Source organism: Tigriopus californicus, chromosome 2, assembly GCF_007210705.1.
Source record: "Tigriopus californicus strain San Diego chromosome 2, Tcal_SD_v2.1, whole genome shotgun sequence".
In the NCBI taxonomy this organism is placed as follows: domain Eukaryota; kingdom Metazoa; phylum Arthropoda; class Copepoda; order Harpacticoida; family Harpacticidae; genus Tigriopus; species Tigriopus californicus.
The window spans coordinates 12,454,897-12,476,179 of record NC_081441.1 but is presented as its reverse complement, the minus strand read 5'-3'; the positions used below and the strand labels follow the sequence as shown (position 1 = coordinate 12,476,179).

Sequence of the window (21,283 nt, the reverse complement as noted above, 5' to 3'; positions counted from 1 at the left end):
AACGACGACTAACGGACTCCGAGGAAGAGCAAACATGCATAGAATCATTATATTGGTTTCATTTTAGGTCAATGACACATTTGGGTCCAATCGGTCTTTAACTCAAAGCTCAACAAGAATGGAAAGGAAACGCAGTGCCACAAGAAATAGTCGCGTTCTTTTAATTGAGAGATTGATGTAATGAAAGAGTTCTACAAAGAAAGGAGTACTTCAAAGTAAAACGAATTATCGAGCCGTGATTAAATAAAACAATGAGTCGAGCAAAATGTGTTTTGGTTGGTTGTATAGGTTTCCCCAGAACAATCAATTCATGTTCGGTCATTTTAGACCGGGCAGAGATTGTTGAATAAGGTGGACGCAAATCGAATTAATACAATCATTGTTTTTTACCGCTACCTTTTTTTGTCCTGGATTTGAGTGAAAATAAACAACGCGAGTTAAGTTTTGGAAACGACTCGATCCCTCACATTTCCTAACAAATATACTACTTTTTCAGAAATTTGCACCATCTTTTGAAAAATGAATACTTTATTTATGAGGCACTACAATGGCTTGTTAGGTCTAAATCCTGCGAGCTTAAAAACTGCTTTACTTGCCCAAAACCCTTTTCTCTTCTTCCGTTTCCTCCAAAATAAGACACTCCCACCTACCCCTACTCAAATTCCCAGAATTTCAACAAATTTTTTTCCTAAATTTCTTGTCCTGTTTTAAGTGAGGACAAGCCTTTTCTAATCCAGAACCTGGGAAACATCATTTCCGTAATCAGTCAATCAGTCAAGTTGAACGTGGCGAAATGAACGTGATGTGGGCGTTGCCGATGTTTGCAGTCGGCCAATAGGAAGTGTCCTATTCTGCTTCTCTCAGTTGCGCTCTCGGAGAAGACGGGATTGGACTTACAGGCCCAAATGGAGCAAAACGCCTGAACGGCGAACGTTGCATACAGTTCAGAATGAGCAACTCTGGATCCCGACGCTCCTCCCCTTTCATGTCACTCGGATTCATTTCTCGATCGTGTTAATCTATCCTAAGCCCGATTGGTCACCATCACACAAAATGGCATTCTCATGTGACCAACAAGTTATTGCTTTGAGAGAAATTCGTGTTCTTTCTCAGCTCCATGAGTTTGCAAAGAATGAGCGAATATTCAAATCTAAATGTGTTTTTTTCCAGGTTTCAAAACAAATGAAATTGTCTATTATTGTAGAGACGAAAACTTATGACCCTGAATGATGTCAGTTGAATATTCTTGTTGCTACTTTTGTAAGAAAAATGACCGTCAACTGAGCCAAAAGTTCGTGATCNATACCTTTTCAAAATTAACTGAAGATCGGAATCTTTGACTTACGATGATTTCACCGCGTCGAGGACCCGGATCGTATTTTGACGTTTTCCAACTCGATATATCCCTAAGAATTCTCCTTTAAGAAGTCCCAATTGATCAAACACAGAGTCTGCGACCACTTCAAAACTCGCAATCCAGCGTATGAAGTATGATGATTAGGAATATTAGTGGCAGCCTCCTCATTCCCTTGAAATTCAACGTGCATCTTGCTGGGATTGTCCTTTCTTCGACTCGTCAAGATGTTTTATTTTTTCCAACAAAAAAACTTGCCAAGTCCCACGGAGCACTTCTAAAACTCGTCTTACTAGAGCAAACGAAATGATTTGATTTGAAAACGATCTGTTTCCAGGTTTCAATTGTTATTCCCAAATGTTTCTTGATGATTTTGTTGGAGGGGCTGCAGAAACATTGGAATACTGGTTCATTGTTGATGCATTCTTTTCTTGGCGATTTTCGATGTTCAAATTTACGCATTCGCGCAATCGTCGAAGACACGTCATTACGAATATCACCAAAGGCTCTCTATCGTCACTCGACGACTCTTTAAAAAGTCCACTTTAGCGCCAGATTCACATTTATTCAACACTCGTTATGTCGGAAAGAACAATTTCACAAGGATGCTCCCCAAAGAAAACTGATTTCAGGCAGTTTGTCTCCAGTTGTCTGAGCCATTCTGTCAAAAATGAAGTCAAAATTCAATCGTGCTACTGACTACTCTTGCCAATGGCACTCTCATCGCAACAAGCAAACGAAGAATTCTGGTCGCTGTTTATCCATCCGTATGTAGCGAATGATTTTTACCTCTAATTCTACCTTCAAGAAACGGAGGATTTCTGAAACAGGCCTTGGAATGAAAGTCGAGATGTTTAGAAATTTGGCCACCCTTTGCTTAACAATTTAAATGACTCAACAAGCTCGGGACACGTGTCACTTCCTAGATGGATTTGTCAACTCTTTCGTCATTTTTGTTGGTTGGCACTAAGAAGTGAAATGTGACACTCTAATCCCTAGGGTACCCTAGCCCAATGGTATCGTACTTAACAATACTAGAGCTGATGGGATAGGATACAATACGACGGTTATAAAAGACTATGGGTTTTTGATAAACGGGTTGTAAGAAAATGTGTCAATTCTATGCAAAACGCATCATGGGACATAGTTATAGCTTCAGCCCAAAGTGTCGCATATGAAACTTGTGTAGCAAGGAGCCTCTTTTTGATTTAGTTGATACCTTGCGAGAGATAAAGGTTGAAATACTACAGTGCATCAAATTAAAATTCACGATTCCAAATTAAAATGGTGGGTTGCTTGTGTACAACCAAAATAGTCAGCGACAAAAGTGAGGGTAAACCTCGCTCTCGCCCATGTTCTCGTCCATTATAATGTGAAATATTGACATTTTATTGATCCGTGTCAAATAGATGTGAGAGGTTTTCAAAGCTTTATAGCTCTTCAGGGCTTCCATTGTAGGTCAGAGTCCTTTGATGATTTCATGATTGAGACCGGTCAAATTTTGAATGATGTACATTTTCCAAAACCATGTTTTGCAAACTACGATTACGCAATTTTAGCCACATAACAGGGAAACTTTCAACAACATTCTATTCAATTAGATCACGGTCAGGCATCATTTGACCGAATATCAGATGTTATTCAGCACTCGGATTAAGAATGTGCAGGCAAAATTAAAACAATGAATGGCCTAAATTTGCCTTTGTTAGGACGTCACTTTTGATGATTTTTTAAGAACAGTCATTGAAAATATATACATATTTTCCGCCAATCCGATCTAATAAAGGAATGTGATTGCAAACTAGCAATCTAATTGAGGGTGCTCCAAATAATTTGATTGTCACAACAGCTTAACATTGAGGATGGAACCTCAATGGAGGATACATGAAATAACAATTAAGCGCTTTGTTATGTGCAAAGTGCATTTGTATACTTCAAAGGCTCTTCAAAATTCGAGCTAGGGATTCATTCCATTACCAATACCGCTTCAATTGGTTTGATTCAATCTCTTTTGATCACTTTTGACATATATGCTGGTTATAAAGACGTTAGATAACGCCAATAACATACCTATGGAAAATCATTGACAAAAAAATGGCATTTGAACCAATTTGTTGACAAAAAGAGGGAGAATATGGGGAATGATTGGGAAAAATCAGGAGAACAATTTCATTGATAGTCTTAACATGGAGGGAAGTTGAAATATTAAAAATTGCATATTTGTTGCAAATGGTCTCTTTGCCTGCGACGGTAAAATCCTTAAAAAATAAATTGGGATTAGGTGTGAGGATGACTAAGGCGTCTCCTCAACCTTACTTATTTCTATTTTCAACTGACTTGTAGATCAAAATGCCGATTGCAAAATATAGAAATCTAAACTTCTTAAAACTCATCTTTTAGATGAAGACCCAATGACGACACGCAAGATGTAGCGTTTTCTTACCAATTTCAATGATTCGTTACGAAGTAAGCAGAAAGTACTTTTGTTCTATTCTTTGGTTATTCTCATTTCACGACAAGTTGTCGACAACAACATGAAATAACAATATAACTTTCAGATAAGCATATTCTGATGTCAGTGGAGAGTTGCCTTTTTATTTCTGTTGTTGTAGTGTGTTTCCACCCCAAAAACATGCCTTCAAATATCCATCTCTCTGGCACCATTGAGTGATTAGAGGCTCGTTGATTGAGAGGATTGAATTGGCCAGAGTTTCAAACATTACAAAAAAACTGTCCCACTGAAGGGGACTCTTTGGAGAAAGGATTTTGCTCAAGACAAGGGGAGCAGATACTTCGTGAGCAGCTTGCCCGTTGAATGACACTTTTTGAAGACAATCCAAGACTCTCCCTGAAGTTCGCAATTTCCATTTGCATCCTTCCATTTCATTTCATCTATCTAGGCCCGTCGGAATTAGGAGTGTTTGAACAAATCTTGAGAGCCAAACAGAACAGAGAATGAGCGCAAACTTGACTTGAATCTGGCAGACTGCGGCATTTACCATTAATTGTTGGCAAGGTATTGTTTGAACACTAGTTATTGCGAAGAATTGTTTCAGTATATGGTTAATAACAATGAATAACCGAAATTCAGGGTTTTATTTTTGATATAACAATAAAATATAACAAGTTTCCCAATTTAACGAAACCAAAATAAATCAATCCGATGCAAAAAATCAAAACAATGTTTTCACAATTCATTGGCCATTGCCAACTTCGACAACGATCCCAATTGATTTTTGAAAAAAACCTTTTGATTGGCAGGCGGACGCAAGCTTTTTTGAAAACAATCATTGGGTGCTGTGGTTCTATCGAACAATGTAAAGTTTTTTAATGCTCCGCTTTATTCAATCGCACAATCTCACCATACGGCAAGCCGTGTCTGCATTGGGTAATAGCTTGGAGATGATTTGACTGATGTTAAATTTCCCTCCAGGGTCATTGATGTCAGTCACAAGATCATCAGCTCGAAGGTCATCCGGGGTTGATGAGGGAGGACAAGTTCCTTTGTTGTCGGCTCCATGTATTGCTTGCCAAAGTTTATCTTGCATATCGAGGAGCAATTTCAAGCGTTTTTCTGGATCCATATTCAAGAGTGAAAGATATGTGTTCCGACTAGCTTGGGTTTCAATATCAGGCACAACTTCTTCTTGGGCCTTATCAAAAGCTAGAGCGTTCAAGTAGTCTATGATGTGGCCATTGAATTGAAAATTGCCAGATGGGTCCATAGTTGAAGGACAAGTGGAGCCTCCACATCTGAACAGGTACTCCTGAGAGACGAAACTACACGGCATTCCTTTGCCCGCAAACTTGGGCCATTGTGTTGCATTATAACACTATCTCTACTAGTATCAAAAAACAAGGTTGCCCATGCTGCATAGTACATTGAAAAATTTGTTTTTGGCAAATAATGAACTGTTTGATGTGCAACTCTGTGCATACATACAAAATAGTTCAGAATAAAATTTTCAAGTCTGAGGAATTATGTAATAATCATGAACATCAAGTTAATCAAAAACAATCTAATTGACTATAAAATCAGTAAAACTCTGTGCAAAACTTGCTCATAAACAATTGTAGAAAGAAAATCAACAAGAAGCAATTGATGAGGAACTTTCACTGATAATTTAAAAAAAAATACATTGATCAGCCTCCTGTTTATCGAGGTGAAAAGTGCATTATTGTCATTCATTGATTATTAGGAAAACTCTACATTATGAACTACGTGGCAGAACTGACGAATGTTTCCGCTTCCGCCATCATTGATTCAAGCATCCGCTCTAACTGCTAGAACTTTTACGACTTTCCAAACCCACCCATCTTCCGCCACAATCCAACCAACAAAGATGGAACCAACCAAGGATGAGGCGAAAAGACAAACAATAAAATAACACTAACTGGAACGAAAAAGGACATGAACATTACTAGGGGTCGGAAAAATAAGATTTTTACATATTTTTTTTCAAATTTCGAAACTCAGCCAAAAATAGTTTTAGAAAGGTGGGATTTTTTTATTTGCTTGGTTATTCATGTATCATGGTGGTTTTACCGTAGCAATTGCTTGATTATTGTTTTTCGTGATCTTCTTGCTCTTTTGGGCTCAGAAATTTGCACTCTTGCCTTTACATCAACTTACTCGTAAATTGAGTTTCATTGTAGGCTCATACATATCTATGACTTTGAAGTGAAAAAGCATGTTTTAAAAACATCCTGAAATCATGGTCCAGGACAAAGAAGTTGAATAGTCCCTAAAATTAATACCATCACTGTGAGAACCTGAGGCAATTTAAAACAAAAAAACTTACGTCATAGATCACAGAAAACGAAAAATACAACTTGAGTCCCACATAAATGCCTATCAATACATGTATTCTTAGGGAGAGATGATCAAGATAAAGGAATTTGCTAAAAATTGAAACACAAAAAATACAACATGAATATAAATACTTTTTATTACAGCCATCATATGGAATGTACTCTACAAAAAACTAAGAAATTAAGAGCCGTTCTTTGTCCCCTTTGAAAATGAAAAAAAAATAGTTTTAAACTTAATATGACCTGAAAAAATATCTTTTTAGACCCCTAATTATTAGTCACTCCTGCTCAGTTGTCCAATATTCTCCTGTGTGAATGAATTTCGAAAATGCACTTTTCCACAGGCCGAATGGGAGGAGGATCAGGTTGAGATCGAGGCTGGGCCGTCCCAACCGGTGAGAGGAGTTTTGCACCAGTCCCAAGTAACTGTTCCATTGCTCGACCAAATGCCTTAGTTATGAAATTCGGCAAACATTTTCAAAGCAAACCTAATGGGTAGCAAAAGGTCTTTTGATATCGATTTGATTTGACCATTCGCAGATCAAACATGAAATTGAAGAAATCTTTGGAAAATTCGTTCGAATTCTTGGCAACAACAACAGGACAATATTTACTAATTTCAAATTATTATTTTCCTTGGGGGCGGTTTAAAGGGCGCAGATCCAGCTCTCATACGGGACCGCTTCATTCCATTTGGGATATCGGCCATGATGGCCGCCATTCGCCGCTTAGAACAAGCCTGTTGCGCTTTGGAAGGCATAGATCGGGGCTTCGTGGGAGGGGCCCTCTTTTTTGAAGGCGGGGATGGTGCTATGGGAGGCCGTGGAATGTTGGTCTGAGGGATGTTTATTATGATCTCGTGCAATGGCAACTTGGATCTTGAAATCGGAGCACTTTGAATGTTTTGAGACGGATGTGATACAGTATGTGAGAAAAGCGGAACTTCCGGGCACTTCACGTCATTTTCCGACAGCTTGATAACCTTCATTTGGAAGGTCTTTTCGTAGGGCAGTGGGTTCTTATATTGGGCCAAGAGCGTCGCGATAGTTTCATTGATGTCACACTTCCCTCCACGGTCATTGCTCGTAACACAAAGACTATCACCGCTGGTTTTTCCAGCACTTATGTTTTCATTATTATCACCAAATAATATTTCCCGAAGCTTCTCATTGATATCTAAGAGTAATTTCAGGCATCACGGGGATTTCGTACCTCCATAAACGCTTCTGGTCAACGCGCTACTTCTGAATCTAAATGCCGATGTCCACCAACAGACTTCGAATCTTTTGCTCTTTGAGATTAATGATTGCTGTAATGTGCGGCAGATTAGAACCTCTGTTACTTCGAGAAGTTCTCTATCCCCCATTCTTTGTTAATAATGTTCACAATTCAATAAACCATTTCGTGATTGCTAAATCAGCGTTGAATAGACGTCTAATGAGCGCAGAAAAGCGGCGTAGTCTGGACGATCTTTAGCCACAAGCATTTCACACCTCCGCCTAAGGGTTCATTTAATCCATTCCCTACAGAGTGGAATGTCGATCTCGAATACTTCGTTTGGTGTCCGCTCTTTAGCAACTTCTACTACAAAAATAATGATACTTTTTTTTTGCAGCTACTATTTTGCGGATTTTGTAACCAATGCGGTCAGGTGCAATGATAAAATTCTTGGTTAACAACGAATGGGTATTGGCCGATCTACGTATGAAGCCCCTGAACTCTGGTTGGTCAGAGATTTAGGGCAAATACTTATCTAGATGAATTTTAAAAAAGATAAGGCAGGGTCAGGTGTAGTCCGACGGCAAANCGATTCAAATTTGCACCATAGTTGTCCTAAGTAGCTTGACTACGAATGAAACATTTTTTCTACCAGCGACAGCTGAGACGAAAACATGCGATCGCAGCGCCCTTGATCGATTTATATATGAAGTTATCTATGCCTGTGACTAGCTACAGGCAAAAGGTTGCCTCGCGCAACCTGCCACCATTCAGCTGTTTCCATATCCGCTTCATTGCGATTTACTGTTCATCATCGACCGGTCGTGTATGTTCTTTCATTATTGCCGAATATCAGAAGAATCCACCATGGATGATCCAAACACGATTGCTGATTTGGTCAAGAAGATTCCTCCAGGGGGATCTATTTGCCTCTCAGATAGTCAGATCGCAACTCTCAGGAATCAAGGCCATCTAGAAGATGTGAATCAAACGTGCGTGGTGGATCGGATTGACCACGTGCCCAAAGAGGATGGTACGGAACGGTTACCCGTCAAAAGCGATCCGCGTCCTAGAAGAGGAGAGGGCGTGGAGCCAGTTGAAGCCGTCGGTGACGAAGCATCACTCGGAAACCGGGTCGCCGCTTTTTTAGAACGCGAGGCAGGCCCAGAAGCGAGGCAAGCCATCGTTTCTATATTGGAGCAACATCGTCCCGATGCTAGAGTGCGTTTGCCGATGGAAACTGAGAGTGACCGACGTTCTAAACGTATCGGGCCTCCGAGGTCGGACTCAGACGAAAACCATGACATCGATTGGGACAATCGGGGAACATCAAAGAGTTGTCAAGAAAACCATGGGTTCGACAATCTTCACCGCTTGGGAAGTGCCCACGGCAAAGTCGCCAAAATGGATCCTGTTACCAGACCCAAGTTCCCCGACTTACGAAAGTCGTCCCGACTAACCCAATTTCAGTCACCTGTTTCATCTGATACTTCATCCGCCTCCGACGACGATGATACTCAAACTCGGGCCAAGGACTCCAGCTGGCCTCATCCCCTGGCAAAATTAGTCACTTCCGAGAAATCGTTTGGCCAATATCTCAATGGTCCTTCAGAAGGGCGAGGTTAGTATACACTTTTCTGGTTTTTCTCGATGGAAGACGCTATTCATAGCTGGCAGGGTCTTAGTCCTGTTTTTTCTTGAGGTCAAATTTGTTACCCATCATGCCGCACACATGTTTTAGCCTAGGGAAATCTCGAGGTAATTATCGTAGGAGCAAGGATCAAACTTCTCCATGTCTTAGCAAAGGATCCTCATGTGCGGATCGATAGCCCAATATCAAATCCGTGGCAGGCATAGTTTTTATGTTTCACCTAACAAAGCACTATCGTTCACACCAAGACCGAGTTTCTCCATGTTTTTCTTAGCCAAGGTTTCCCATGCGTGGTTGGATAACACGATATCAATGTCGTGGCAGACAAGAACGAGCTTCAATGTTTTCATAGCTAAAGGTCCTAATGGGTGGATCGAGAACACGATATCAATATTGTTGAACAAGAGAACGAGCTTCTCCNATGGTGTGAGGATTTCTCCTCTGGCAAGTGAACTGTATTTCTTCAATGAGGGGAGTTCCTTGGTCGCTAGCTAAATAAGGTAGACGGAAACCATCTCGCATTTGCTTCTTGATATATAGATATATATTGAGATGGTCCAAAGTATTGTAGAAATATGATTGAAAATAAGAATGATCTTACGCCGAGGGGGAACGGGTGGGGTATAGGCACGACCCAAAAAGGTTGTAGGATCACTTTATGGAGCACAATTCCAACACACTTACAACTGGAACTCATCCAGAGGAAAATCCTGTTGGTCGCACCAATCTCACTTCCAGAAACGCTTCTTCACGTCATAACCTGAAGGAACGCAAACCACTCTTGCACTTGATTACTCCCGTCGAGTCCAAAATCAATACTGGTTGTCGAATTCGAGTTTTGGTCTGCAGGTCGAGATTGATTGCGTTCTCTCATTAGCATGATGTTTGGGAGGGCAATAAATTCAATGCTTGTCATGGGCTTTCGTGCTTCCACAGAGTTTATAGGCGCTCAAATTGGAGATGCATACTCAAGAGGCGGTTGGACAATTGACTTATAGAGGGTCAGCATTGTAACCTTATCTCTAGATTTAAAAATTTTGAAAGCACGAAATCTGCTTGTTTCATAATGAGACATCTCGCGGCAAAGAAAGGAAAGACAGCGTTAGTAAACCCTCTGCTAACGTTTGTTCATGTGTCGTTGTAAAGAAACACAATTAAAAACCCTAGCCTGAATTTGAAGTTGATGAGTTAAGAGTGATGTTTTTCAACTTTGCAAGCTCTATCTTGAACAAACTATCAAGCAAGAAATCCTGGCAAATTTGAATGACGCATTCAGCAACATCGAAAATCCAAAAAAACTGGATTACTGACAGCATCAATGAAATAATCGCAGAAGTTTGTTACTAGAGTTGATTTACTTTACCAATGACATTACAATAGTAGTGGCATGTTGGAAAACCATTAGCTAGCCTCTAGATGTAACTGATTATTCCCACATCAAACTAAGCTGGTCTTTTTATTATTGATAAATTTACATTTGATAACTGATTACTTGGGAATTGGCTAGTGTCTTTCTAAAACCAACAATAAAAGTGATGTGATCAAACGAATTATCAAAATTAAATGAAGGGTACCAGAAAACTTCATGTGATAAGCTGCGACAACAATGCCACCAAAGTTGTTTTTTTGTTTGAACAACTCATACATCAAGTTTGATGATAAAGAGCATGGGTTAAGAAATTGGACTAGATTTCTTGGAAAAAAAAATCAATTCAGTTTTCTGTATTGTGGCATTACTATTATTATTTGCAATTAAAACTCGCATCACTAGTAATTTGGAAAACATTCAATTTTTAGATGTAACAGATACCATGAACTAGTTACTCTTTTATTATTTGTCGTAATGTGATGAAAGTAAAACCCTGAAAAAACTAGCGGTCAGCTTCTCTTTTACCCAGCTGGAGATAGCCCGTGGTGCACTGGGCTAGGGTCTCTACACTGGACTAAGGAAAAACAACCTTTTCGAAGCATGATATTGTTCTTAAATTGCAGCAAGCGTCGTCTTCGCCTATGGACGTTGTCCGATTGTTGGAAAGTGCAATACAAACAATCGATGTCACATTCGAAAAGTTGAGACATGCTCTTGCAGTTTTGCATGACCAACTGAATTTAACTCCATTTTTATCAGTGCAAGCAACATTAGCGTGATCGGNATTTGAAGGATCGGAGGAGTTCGATTCAGACTTCAAAAGACACCTGGAATACGTGCGGAAAGAAGCCAAAAAAGGGGCGAGTGTTTCCAAAACTGTGGGCTACCACTCAAGTAAAAGAGACAAAGCACAACTATTCAAACCACGGCCTCCTGTCCCACGACATGGTTCAACATTCGGGAGGAGTGCTAGAGATATGCGGCCAATGGCTTCATTCAAAGCTAAATTTGGCCCATCCGCTGCACGACCATGCAATGTTTGCAAAAGTTCAGACCATTGGGCGCAGCAATGTCCCTTAAAAGGGAAGTAAGAGTTTGCTGAATAATTGGAAGGTCGTTTTTCAAGATCTGTCTGGTGTATTGTTTCCTTCACCGAAATATAAACAAAAGAAAGAAAGATGTCTCCCTTGCTTGGTTTTATGAAGCTCTGAGATCTTCGATCAAGGATCGAATTTTTTGTTTCCAGATGCTGTGGTTGGTGCGGAATTACAGTTCGGTTCAAATCAAGATGCGTTGATGCTACGGAAACAAGATGATATCGACCCTAGGGTCCCAGGGCGAATTCATAGAAATGAATTCCGAAGATTTTGGGCCAATGAATTACAAGCGGCGGACATGCTGTTAGCATTACTGGAAGAGGGGTACAAGCTGCCGTTTGCGTCTATTCCCCCTAAGTCGTCCTTGCCCAACAATTTTTCCGCGAGGCAGCACAACAATTTCGACTTTGTATGTAAGGCTATAGCGAACCATTTGAAAGTAGGAGCGATCCAAGAAGTGGATTGGACACCACATTTGATGATGCCTTTACAAGTGGTGGCTCCGAACGGGCGTAAGAAACGACTGATCACTGATCCCTCGCGACAACTCAACCCGTTTTTAAATGTGCTACCAGTGAGGTTGGATAACCTGCAGCGTATTGTCGGAAGTTTCGAGCAAGATTCTTGGTTTGGCGTGATGGATCTGTCATCGGGCTATTACCACATCCAAATTCACAAACCACACCAAAACTATCTAGGTTTTGCATGGACGGGTAGAGACGGAGTGAAGAGGCATTATGTGTGGAAGATAGCTTTTTTAGGATTGGCCCCGCTTATGAGAATTTTCACTAAACTTCAGAAGCCAATCATTGCCTATCTGCGTTTGCAAGGTATTAAATGTTACATATACATTGATGACATGATCGTTTTCGGGGCATCTAAAGCGGAATGCCAAAACAATATGATGATAGCCAAGAAAGCTTGGTCTCGGGCAGGTTGGGTGGAGAATGTGCGAAAAGCAAAAGGGCCAACGCAAAAAGAAGAATATCTTGGACTCATGTTACACACACCTTCCTTAACCATTCATGTACCACAAGAGAAGAAGAATTTGATCATTACATTATGTCGAAATTTGGCTAACCGCACAGTTTGGCACGTCAAAGAAGTAGCACAAATTTACGGGAAATTGTTAGCCAATCTTTTAGCCACCGGCCCCCAATTATTACTACTCTGTAGAAACGGCCTTAAAACTCTGGCTGCGGCTGAATCTTGGTCAAGCAATATATGTATCAAGCATCTGCATGAAGAGTTGCTCTATCTTGCCGATACGTTCAGTATTTTGGACGGCTACCCTATGGAACATGACAACGATAAAGTGGCTACGTCTGTCATGCAAACAGCGTCAGATGCTTCGGGAGAAGCCGTAGCAGTGGTTCAAATAGTGTGTCAGCAAGGAGTCACTCACTCAAGTCATGAAGGCCGTTGTGGTTTCAAAATGTGTCTGCAGTCTTTCTCGTCTCTGGAAAAAACATACAGTAGCACCTGGAGGGAGCTGTATGGTCTTTTGGTGCTCCTGAAGAATCGGGGATTATACCTGACAAACAAATCCATCATTCATTGGACAGATTCCAAAAATGTGGAACGGGTGATGCGGAAAGGATCACATACAACAGCCTTGCAACAATTAGCTATGGAAATATATATGAAGGCAAGGTCCTTGCATATCGTCATTCAAGTAATATGGCGCCCGAGATCGGATCCAAGAATTCAACTAGCGGACGATTTTAGCCGAGCAGTGGATATGGACGATTTTGGAATCGACGATAGGTCGTTTAATTATATTCAGCATCTGGCTGCCCGGTCCTTTGATTTCGACCTTTTTGCCTTGGATGACAATTATAGAGTCCCACGGTTCGCCTCAATACTGGCATCCAACAAAGCATTATTCCGGGACGCCTTTACCCACCCTTGGGCAGACCTAGGGTTTTGTTATGCACACCCACCAGTCCAACTCATTGGAGCTGTTATTCGAAAAATTATACAAGAAAAAGCTCAAGGCATTCTGATTCTTCCGTTCTGGCGAACGATGAAAGATTGGTTAGTAGTTTGTAGCGATGGGGTGCATTTTAACCGGGTTTTTACGCGAGGCACAGCGTTTTGGCCTTTTTATCGTAAAGGGCCCCAAGTCGATAGCAACACTTTTGCTGGGTACACAAAATTTGCAACACTTGCCCTTGAATTTGACGGACGTCAAAACGAACCATTGTCAAGCCGTGTGTCCAATTCCACATGCTCCAAAAATGNCCGCTTGAATGACAATGCAATTTGCAGTCACTGCTTGCCGAATTTACCTTTTTGGTTGTCAACATTTCGAAATGATCACAAACCTTTGCAAGCGGTTGCGAATTCGCAAAATTTGGGTCAACTTGACTCGATTGAACTGCATTCTACGGAATGATTGTTCCATGGTTTTCCTCCTTCCAGGGTTTTCCAGTGTTTACTCCTTTCTTTGTAGAACTCTTTCATTACATCAATCTCTCAATTAAAAGAACGCGACTATTTCTTTTTGGCACTGCGTTCTCTTTCCATTCTTTTTGAGCTTTGAGTTAACAAATGGAAATGATTCTATGTATGTTTACTCTTCCTCGGAGTCCGTTAGTCGTCGTTTATTTGTCAGTGTTAACACCATGGAGGGCCGTTGAAAACGAGAAATTTGGGTGTTTATGTTCGGCACTAGGCCTACTTCAATCCTCAACCGGATTTAATCTTGGTTTTTCATCCTAGTGTAAAGGCCGCCCTAGGTGATTAATTATTTTGACGAGCAGTGCTCAGACTGACAGAGACATTTGTTGAGGATGCTGATAAGGGAGGGCCATCATTTGCAACGTCACGGGGCCCAAAGAAAACGGGAAGAGGCACGGTAGATCGCTAAATAACCTGCTCTTGCCTTCCTTGAAACACATTTTCTTTCCCGGACATTATGTGCCCGGGCACTAACTATAAATAAGATTTTGATAGAATTTAGCCAAAACAATACAAACGCATTATAATTCAATGAAAAGGAATTGGCGCAATCAGCCCTTTATTTGGTGGAGGCTGAATGACAAAGCGCCCTCTGGAGTGCAGAACGTAAAATATATTTCGTGCAGCGTCATTTCCTTATAAAGTGAACCGTTTCAAAGTGATTTGTCAAAATTTATATAGCTGACCAAAAGTAGGTCGAAATTTGAATTTTATGTTGTTATTATATATAATTCTTGACCATGTATCCAGAGTTCCGAGCGTAGGTTTGGGCTCAAATTTTTGCCGCCAAGTTCACCAATTCAACCAAATCTTGTGGTGCCTATTTGGAATAAGATGACCGGTTTAGGAAGACACGAAATTTTGGCCTCCGTTCGCAGTCCACATCTCTAGAAGTCCGTGGATGACATATATCACGGACTTCTAAAAAAAGAGATGGACTCCGTCCAGTCACAGATTCCCTTTCTTGGTGACCCACAAGGGAGACGACAAAGTAGCAACGCCAATTCAGCCTGTATTAATGTCTTTAGGCTGGTTTAGTCTTGGCTTGATCGGCTGGGTCAACAGTTTGGCATTAAGTGGTGTAAATGGCTGGAATTTTCGACTCCTCCTACTTGCCTTGAACTTGCTCTTTCAGGGCTTCTCTTTTCAAATGAGGAGGCTAATGATAAGGTTTAATATATACACTTCATTGAAGGAAAGCTACCAAGTGTCAAATATTTTGAACTGCATTATTGTGGAAATGCTTGTTATTATTTTCAACTTCATTTCATTGTTAAACCAAGGCCATGACCAATAACTAAATTCCAATAAAAAGTCAAGCTGGCTTTGGCTATCAAATCTGTTTGAACCCTGGTTGCGCTCGAGTCAAGAGGTGGCCATGACTGCAAAAAACATTTCGCCTGAACTCACGTACTTCACTAATCTACTTTAATTGAGTGTCAAATAAACATCATTGTTGACCATATTTTGTCCAGGGCACCCTAGGCAGGATTATCTATGATTCAGTGAAGCTGTTCTTGAAGTGTTTTCAACACGAGGGTATTCCCATTGGCATTGTGGTCAAATGTGAATTTCACTTCAATTGCCCAATTCCAATCTGGTGAAATCACCAATGTTGTGTCCATAGGGAATTCTGAAGGCAAAAATCACAATGAAGAGGTAAGAAGAATGAGCAAGTAGTGTCACTTCTGGTACTTAATGTTTTAAACTCTCATTTAAGTCTAATTGAAAGCAGCAGAAACATGTGCATATCTCTTGTTTTCGACCAAAGTTTCTGTCTGTCAATGCATAACTAATAGAGTGGCGTGATATGAAGCCAAAGCAAAAACCTTTGAAAACATTTGGAATTCCTCAAAAATCAGATCGTTTTGAAAATCACTTCATTTTGAAATTCAGCAGGAGTTATCATATCAATCCAAAAACTTGATATGCTCACTTCTTAAGATGTAATGATGAAGCTGAGTCTTGGGTTTGTGAGACCACCCAAATATCTGATAAGAGATCCTTGACATAATAAGGTCTAAACTTATGTCACAGTTAAGATCACCTTTGTTGACTCTAAACAACTCATATAACTACAATGATCTTAGTCCTTTACAATAGTGTTCCGCAGGATATCACTGTCTCATTTAGAAAAAGAAAATAACTTTTAAATAATCTCCTTAACACACTAAAGTGCATACCTAAAATCAGAAATATGAAGAATTGGGCCTCAAATTGCCTTGACCATTGAAACGCATTATGAATTGTTACAAAAAAAAGAAAAATTGTCTTTCAGTAAAAGTTATTAAAGCAGATTTCCCTAGCTGTTTTGAAGTCGTAGTTGTTTCAAAGATATACAAATCGTTTTTAACATGCCATTCATACTTTGGGAAGTACATAATGTGAATCAAGTTCTTCAATCCAACTCTCAACTCTTATTTATTCAAATTACAGCTTATTCAATTTTTGAATTCTTTAAGTGTATCTCAGACCTCTCAACAAGCCTGGAAGTATTAACGTGCTTGTTTTTGCTAAAATATATCAGTGTATTGAAAAAACAATCAAAATTACTGATTGTTTAATGTTTGTTTAGGAGAATTGCAACAATGAGGTTTTTGCAAATCGCTTAAATCAAGCTATTACAAGGACAAAGTAAACAAATGTTTAAGTAGCATTCCAGATCAACCCTACATTCCAGGCCTAGCTCGGTCTGCCAACTCAAACTCATTGGTAGACCAAATAACATGGAAAGATTGAAAGGTAATGGATAGATGAATATAACCTTTCATTTCAATAGCACTGGGGATTACATTCCTTGTAGCGGTTTAGAAAAGCCCGTGAAAAGCAAACAAAAACCCAAAAGGAATCACATTGAAAGAGCTCCTTTAATTGAAAATATGTTCTTGAATCTCAATTACTTGTAAAAAACCAAGTACATAATACCTTCCCCGCCTAAACTATTACATACTTTTTGGATTGTAGGAGTTATAACGCACCTCATGAACTTGCTGTCATAGTTTAACACCTTGCTGTTTCCAATTCAATTCAACATTAAATGTTTCTCTACTGAGGAAGACTGCATGTGGAAACTGAGAAGCTCATTTTCAATTCATTTACAATTTTGTATGATAGAATTGCTTTGGATAATTTAGATTTGATTGTAATATCCAAGTGGAAGGGTCAAGTTATTTTGTGAAAGTTTCATATTGATTTAAGCTAATGTAACTAGAAGCCCATTTTTGGGTAGAGATGAAAGAAGAGTTTTGCAAATATCATTCTATATTAGGTATTATGTCTTGCTTTTACAATTGGCAATAAGTGCCAATTGAAACCTATATCTTGGGTTGTCAAGGGAGGAGAGTTTTACTAACACTATTGGAATTTGCATTCTTAGCTTTAAAAGAAGAATTAATGATGGAAAATTAGGAACTAAAAATAGGGCAATTGTCTTAATAATTCGTAACTATTGATATTTTTGTATTTTCCATGAAGAAAGAAGCACTGAAAATGATGTCAAGGGTGCTCTTTCAAAAAGAGAGAGATCGCCTCTTTCCCCTCTATGGGTCACCTTCTTTTTTGCCGTGCGCCATCCAGGTCTTCTAGAAATCCATGCATATATGTAACAGCCTTGGTGGATAGAGGCTGTTGCTTGGCCCATCGCTCCCCAGCGCCCCCTCTTGACTGACGTAGTGATGTGTCAAGTTTTTGGCTGTGGCATGAGTCAATTACAATGGTGTTTGAAATTAGCAAATCTGCTATACAAAAAAAAGGATGGTGCTTCAAACGATGAAAAAGAGATATTTTTTAGCTCTATTGACGCAAAAAATTCAACTAATGGTGGAAAAGCGGTGTCATTTTTGATTTTGAACTTCAGACACATCACTACTACGTATCCGAACGATGGCGCTTGAGTGCAAATGGGGTACAAAAAACCAAACAAGCTGATGCTGTGATCGTTTCCAATTAGTAGAGTACGCGCCAATCTGTCGACGAAAAGTGGACTCAATGACGATTTTTAGGTTATTGCTAATGAACTGTGAGAAAAAACAGTATGCAATTGTGACCAGGACAGAGTCTGTCTAACAGTTTAAAACCATATTCAAAACGGCCCAATTATGATGAACTTGATCTTACCATCTTTTGGTTCCGGCCTTCACGTCACATCGATCTCATTCAATTGGAAATGATTTCACTTCATCTTTCACGTCATTAAATTTGTTTGTTTTTATTGTAGAACAAAATCCTGAATTGTCATCATCCATGTGTTTTTTTGTCAGTGAATAAACCTCGTTATGGTTATCATAAGCTGAACAGTTCTCAGCAATAATCAGCATTTAAACAACGTCAACCCATGACGGAAAGAGACTTTTTCCGCTCCTTTTTACTATGTTTTGGATCTCATGATCTATTGAGACGAAATTTATAATTAGCTCGGGGCACGTGTCAAATGCTGGATGGATTTGTCAACTCTTTCGTCATTTTTGTTGGTTGGCACTAAGAAGTGAAATGTGACACTCTAATCCCAAGGGTACCCTAGCCCAATGGTATCGTACTTAACAATACTAGAGCTGATGGGATAGGATACATTACGACGGTTATAAAAGACTACGGGTTTTGGATAAACGGGTTGTAAGAAAATGTGTCAATTCTATGCAAAACGCATCATGGTACATAGTTATAGCTTCAGCCCAAAGTGTCGCATATGACACTTGTGTAGCAAGGAGCCTCTTTTTGATTTAGTTGATACCTTGCGAGAGATAAAGGTTGAAATAGGACAGTGCATCAAATGAAAATCCACGATTCCAAATTAAAATGGTAGGTTGCTTGTGTACAACCAAAATAGTCAGCGACAAAAGTGAGGGTAAACCTCGCTCTCCCCCATGTTCTCGTCCATTATAATGTGAAATATTGACATTTTATTGATCCGTGTCAAATAGATGTGAGAGGTTTTCAAAGCTTTATAGCTCTTCAGGGCTTCTATTGTAGGTCAGAGTCCTTGGATGGTTTCATGATTGAGACCGGTCAAATTTTGACGGACGCACATTTTGCAAAACCATCTGATTGCAAACTACGATTGCGAAATTTTAGCCACATCACAGGGAAACTTTCAACAACATTCTATTCAATTAGATCACGGTCAGGCATCATTTGACCGAATATCAGGTGTTATTGAGTGCTCAGATTATGAATGTGGGGGCAAAATTAAAACAATGAAGGGCCTAAATTTGCCCTTTTTAGGACGTCACTATTGACGATTTTTGAGGGAAGCCACTATCATTTTACACATATTTTCCACCAATTCGATCTAATGAAGGACTGTGATTGAAAACTAGCAATTTGATTATAGGTGTTCTAAAGAATTGGATTGTCACAACAACTTAAAACCGAGCACGAGTGAATTATCAATTAAGCGTGTTGAAATGTACAAAATGCATGAAATGTACATTTCAAACGCTGTTCTAAATTGAAGCATCTAATTGGGGATTCATTGCACGTTATCTATTAATCTTCCAAGGGGATTTTTTTCTCTAAGATGGAGATTAATGAACTCCCTCAATGATTTTGCTATTATCTCGACACATTAGCTTGACTAAATAGAAGAGAGGCATCATTTTTCGATCGCCTCTTTGAGTGACAACTAAGGGGGGGATTCATCGCAATTAGGAAAACGTGGTTTCGTCTGAGTCAGAATTTTTAGAGAAAAGCGCTTGGAAGCAGAGTGTATCGGTGGTGGTGAAAATTATCCGCGCCAATTTTTTCGGAATTATGTTTTTCATATCGCATGTATTTCATGCTTTCATGACAATTTGTTTACTACATTTTAAGATGTATCCGTGTGGCACATTGTTTTCTATGATGGGCTTTTTTGATTCAAAAAAAAGGAAGTAAATCGATCGAAGCAATGAAGCTAGCCGGTCTAGAAATTAAAAGTAAACACATGAAAACTAATTTTATCTTCGAGCCTTTTTGCAAAACCATCAACCCACTAACGAGTCTCTGGATCCTTGTCACGCATGCCGATCATTTCTTCACAGTTCCTTTACCACCGTTGATGGCGATTACAATAAGAAATTTCGGTTGCCATTTGTTTGATTGCCCTAGATGTATTAAAGGATCAAATGAGTGTCAAAAATTGGCGCCCTCGATCGGACCATTTCCCATGGGATTCGGTACATCCATCAAACGCTTCTGGTCAACGCGCTACTTCTGAATCTAAATGCCGATGTCCACCAACAGACTTCGAATCTTTTGCTCTTGAGATTATTCTTTGATGTAATGTGCGACAGATTAGAACCTCTTTTACTTCATTATGTTCTCTATTACCCGTTTGATGATAATGTCCACAATTCAATAAACCATTTAGTGATTGCAAATAGCACATGCTCTAGACGTTTCAAAAGCGCCGAAAAGCGGCGTACTCGGACAATCTTTAGCCATAAGCATTTCACACCTCCTCCGAAGGGTTCATTTAATCATTCCCACAGAGTGGAATCTCTGAAAACAGTGAATCTCCTTACTACAGAATAGACCAAACAGATCGGGGATTAAGAGAGTCAGTTTTTAGATGGCCAAAAGTCAAAAGTTTCCATTTTCCTTTTGGGCTAAAATTGGATCATTCATAGTTTAATTTTAGGTAAGCCAATAGAAAAGAAACAAATCCCATTGCGGATAATCATATTAGACTCAAGAGACGATATCCTTGTCATGTTTGTCGAATACTTTCTCACACTTCACAATAATAACCATTGTTGATAAACCCCCAAACTGATCCACTCCTGATTTGACAGATTAGCGCGTGCCCCTTCCCAAATGAGCGTTGAAAATCCTAATCCTCGATTCTGACTGTTTCCTTCAGGAATCTTGCACCTCCGTCAAACGCTTCTCGTCGATCCATATGGCAGTTACAATTGAAATGCTAATGCGGACGTTTAACTTCAAATCTCTGGCTCTTTTAAGACTTCCGATACCAAAAACCTATTGGTGAATGGTGGACACAGCCATTTTAATTAGAGAAAATGACCCTGCAGCCTGTCTTTAGTTTAAAAATACAGTTTTAAATCCTTAGTGCCTTTTAGCGCTCACACTGTCGCTGAGATTAGAACCTTCTAATGCGTACTCAAAAAACGGACAAACCATGATCTAGAAGAAAATAGCGACGAAACAAAAACTCAAAAGTGACCTTGTTCACCAACTCGTGCACTAATTCATGTAAGGAAGGAGTTAGATACGATTTAAAGAACCCACAAGGTTCAGGGTATATTTCCCAATCCAAGTAAATATTTACTAGTGCTTCAAGGACAAAAATAACGCAACTGCGTTTAGATGATTAACCACAA

General features: G+C 39.6%; 1 protein-coding gene across 1 annotated transcript in view; it reads left to right on the top strand.

Moving 5' to 3' along the window:
• The first annotated feature begins 8,160 nt into the window (after positions 1 to 8,160).
• LOC131893334 (uncharacterized) overlaps positions 8,161 to 21,283 on the top strand; it is a 39,920-nt gene continuing 26,797 nt past the window's right edge. Inside the window, exons 1-2 of the mRNA XM_059243334.1 lie at positions 8,161 to 9,005; positions 11,651 to 12,528. Coding sequence (XP_059099317.1) covers positions 8,213 to 9,005; positions 11,651 to 12,528 — 1,671 coding nt within the window. The 5' untranslated portion in view covers positions 8,161 to 8,212. The remainder of the gene's footprint in view (positions 9,006 to 11,650; positions 12,529 to 21,283) is intronic.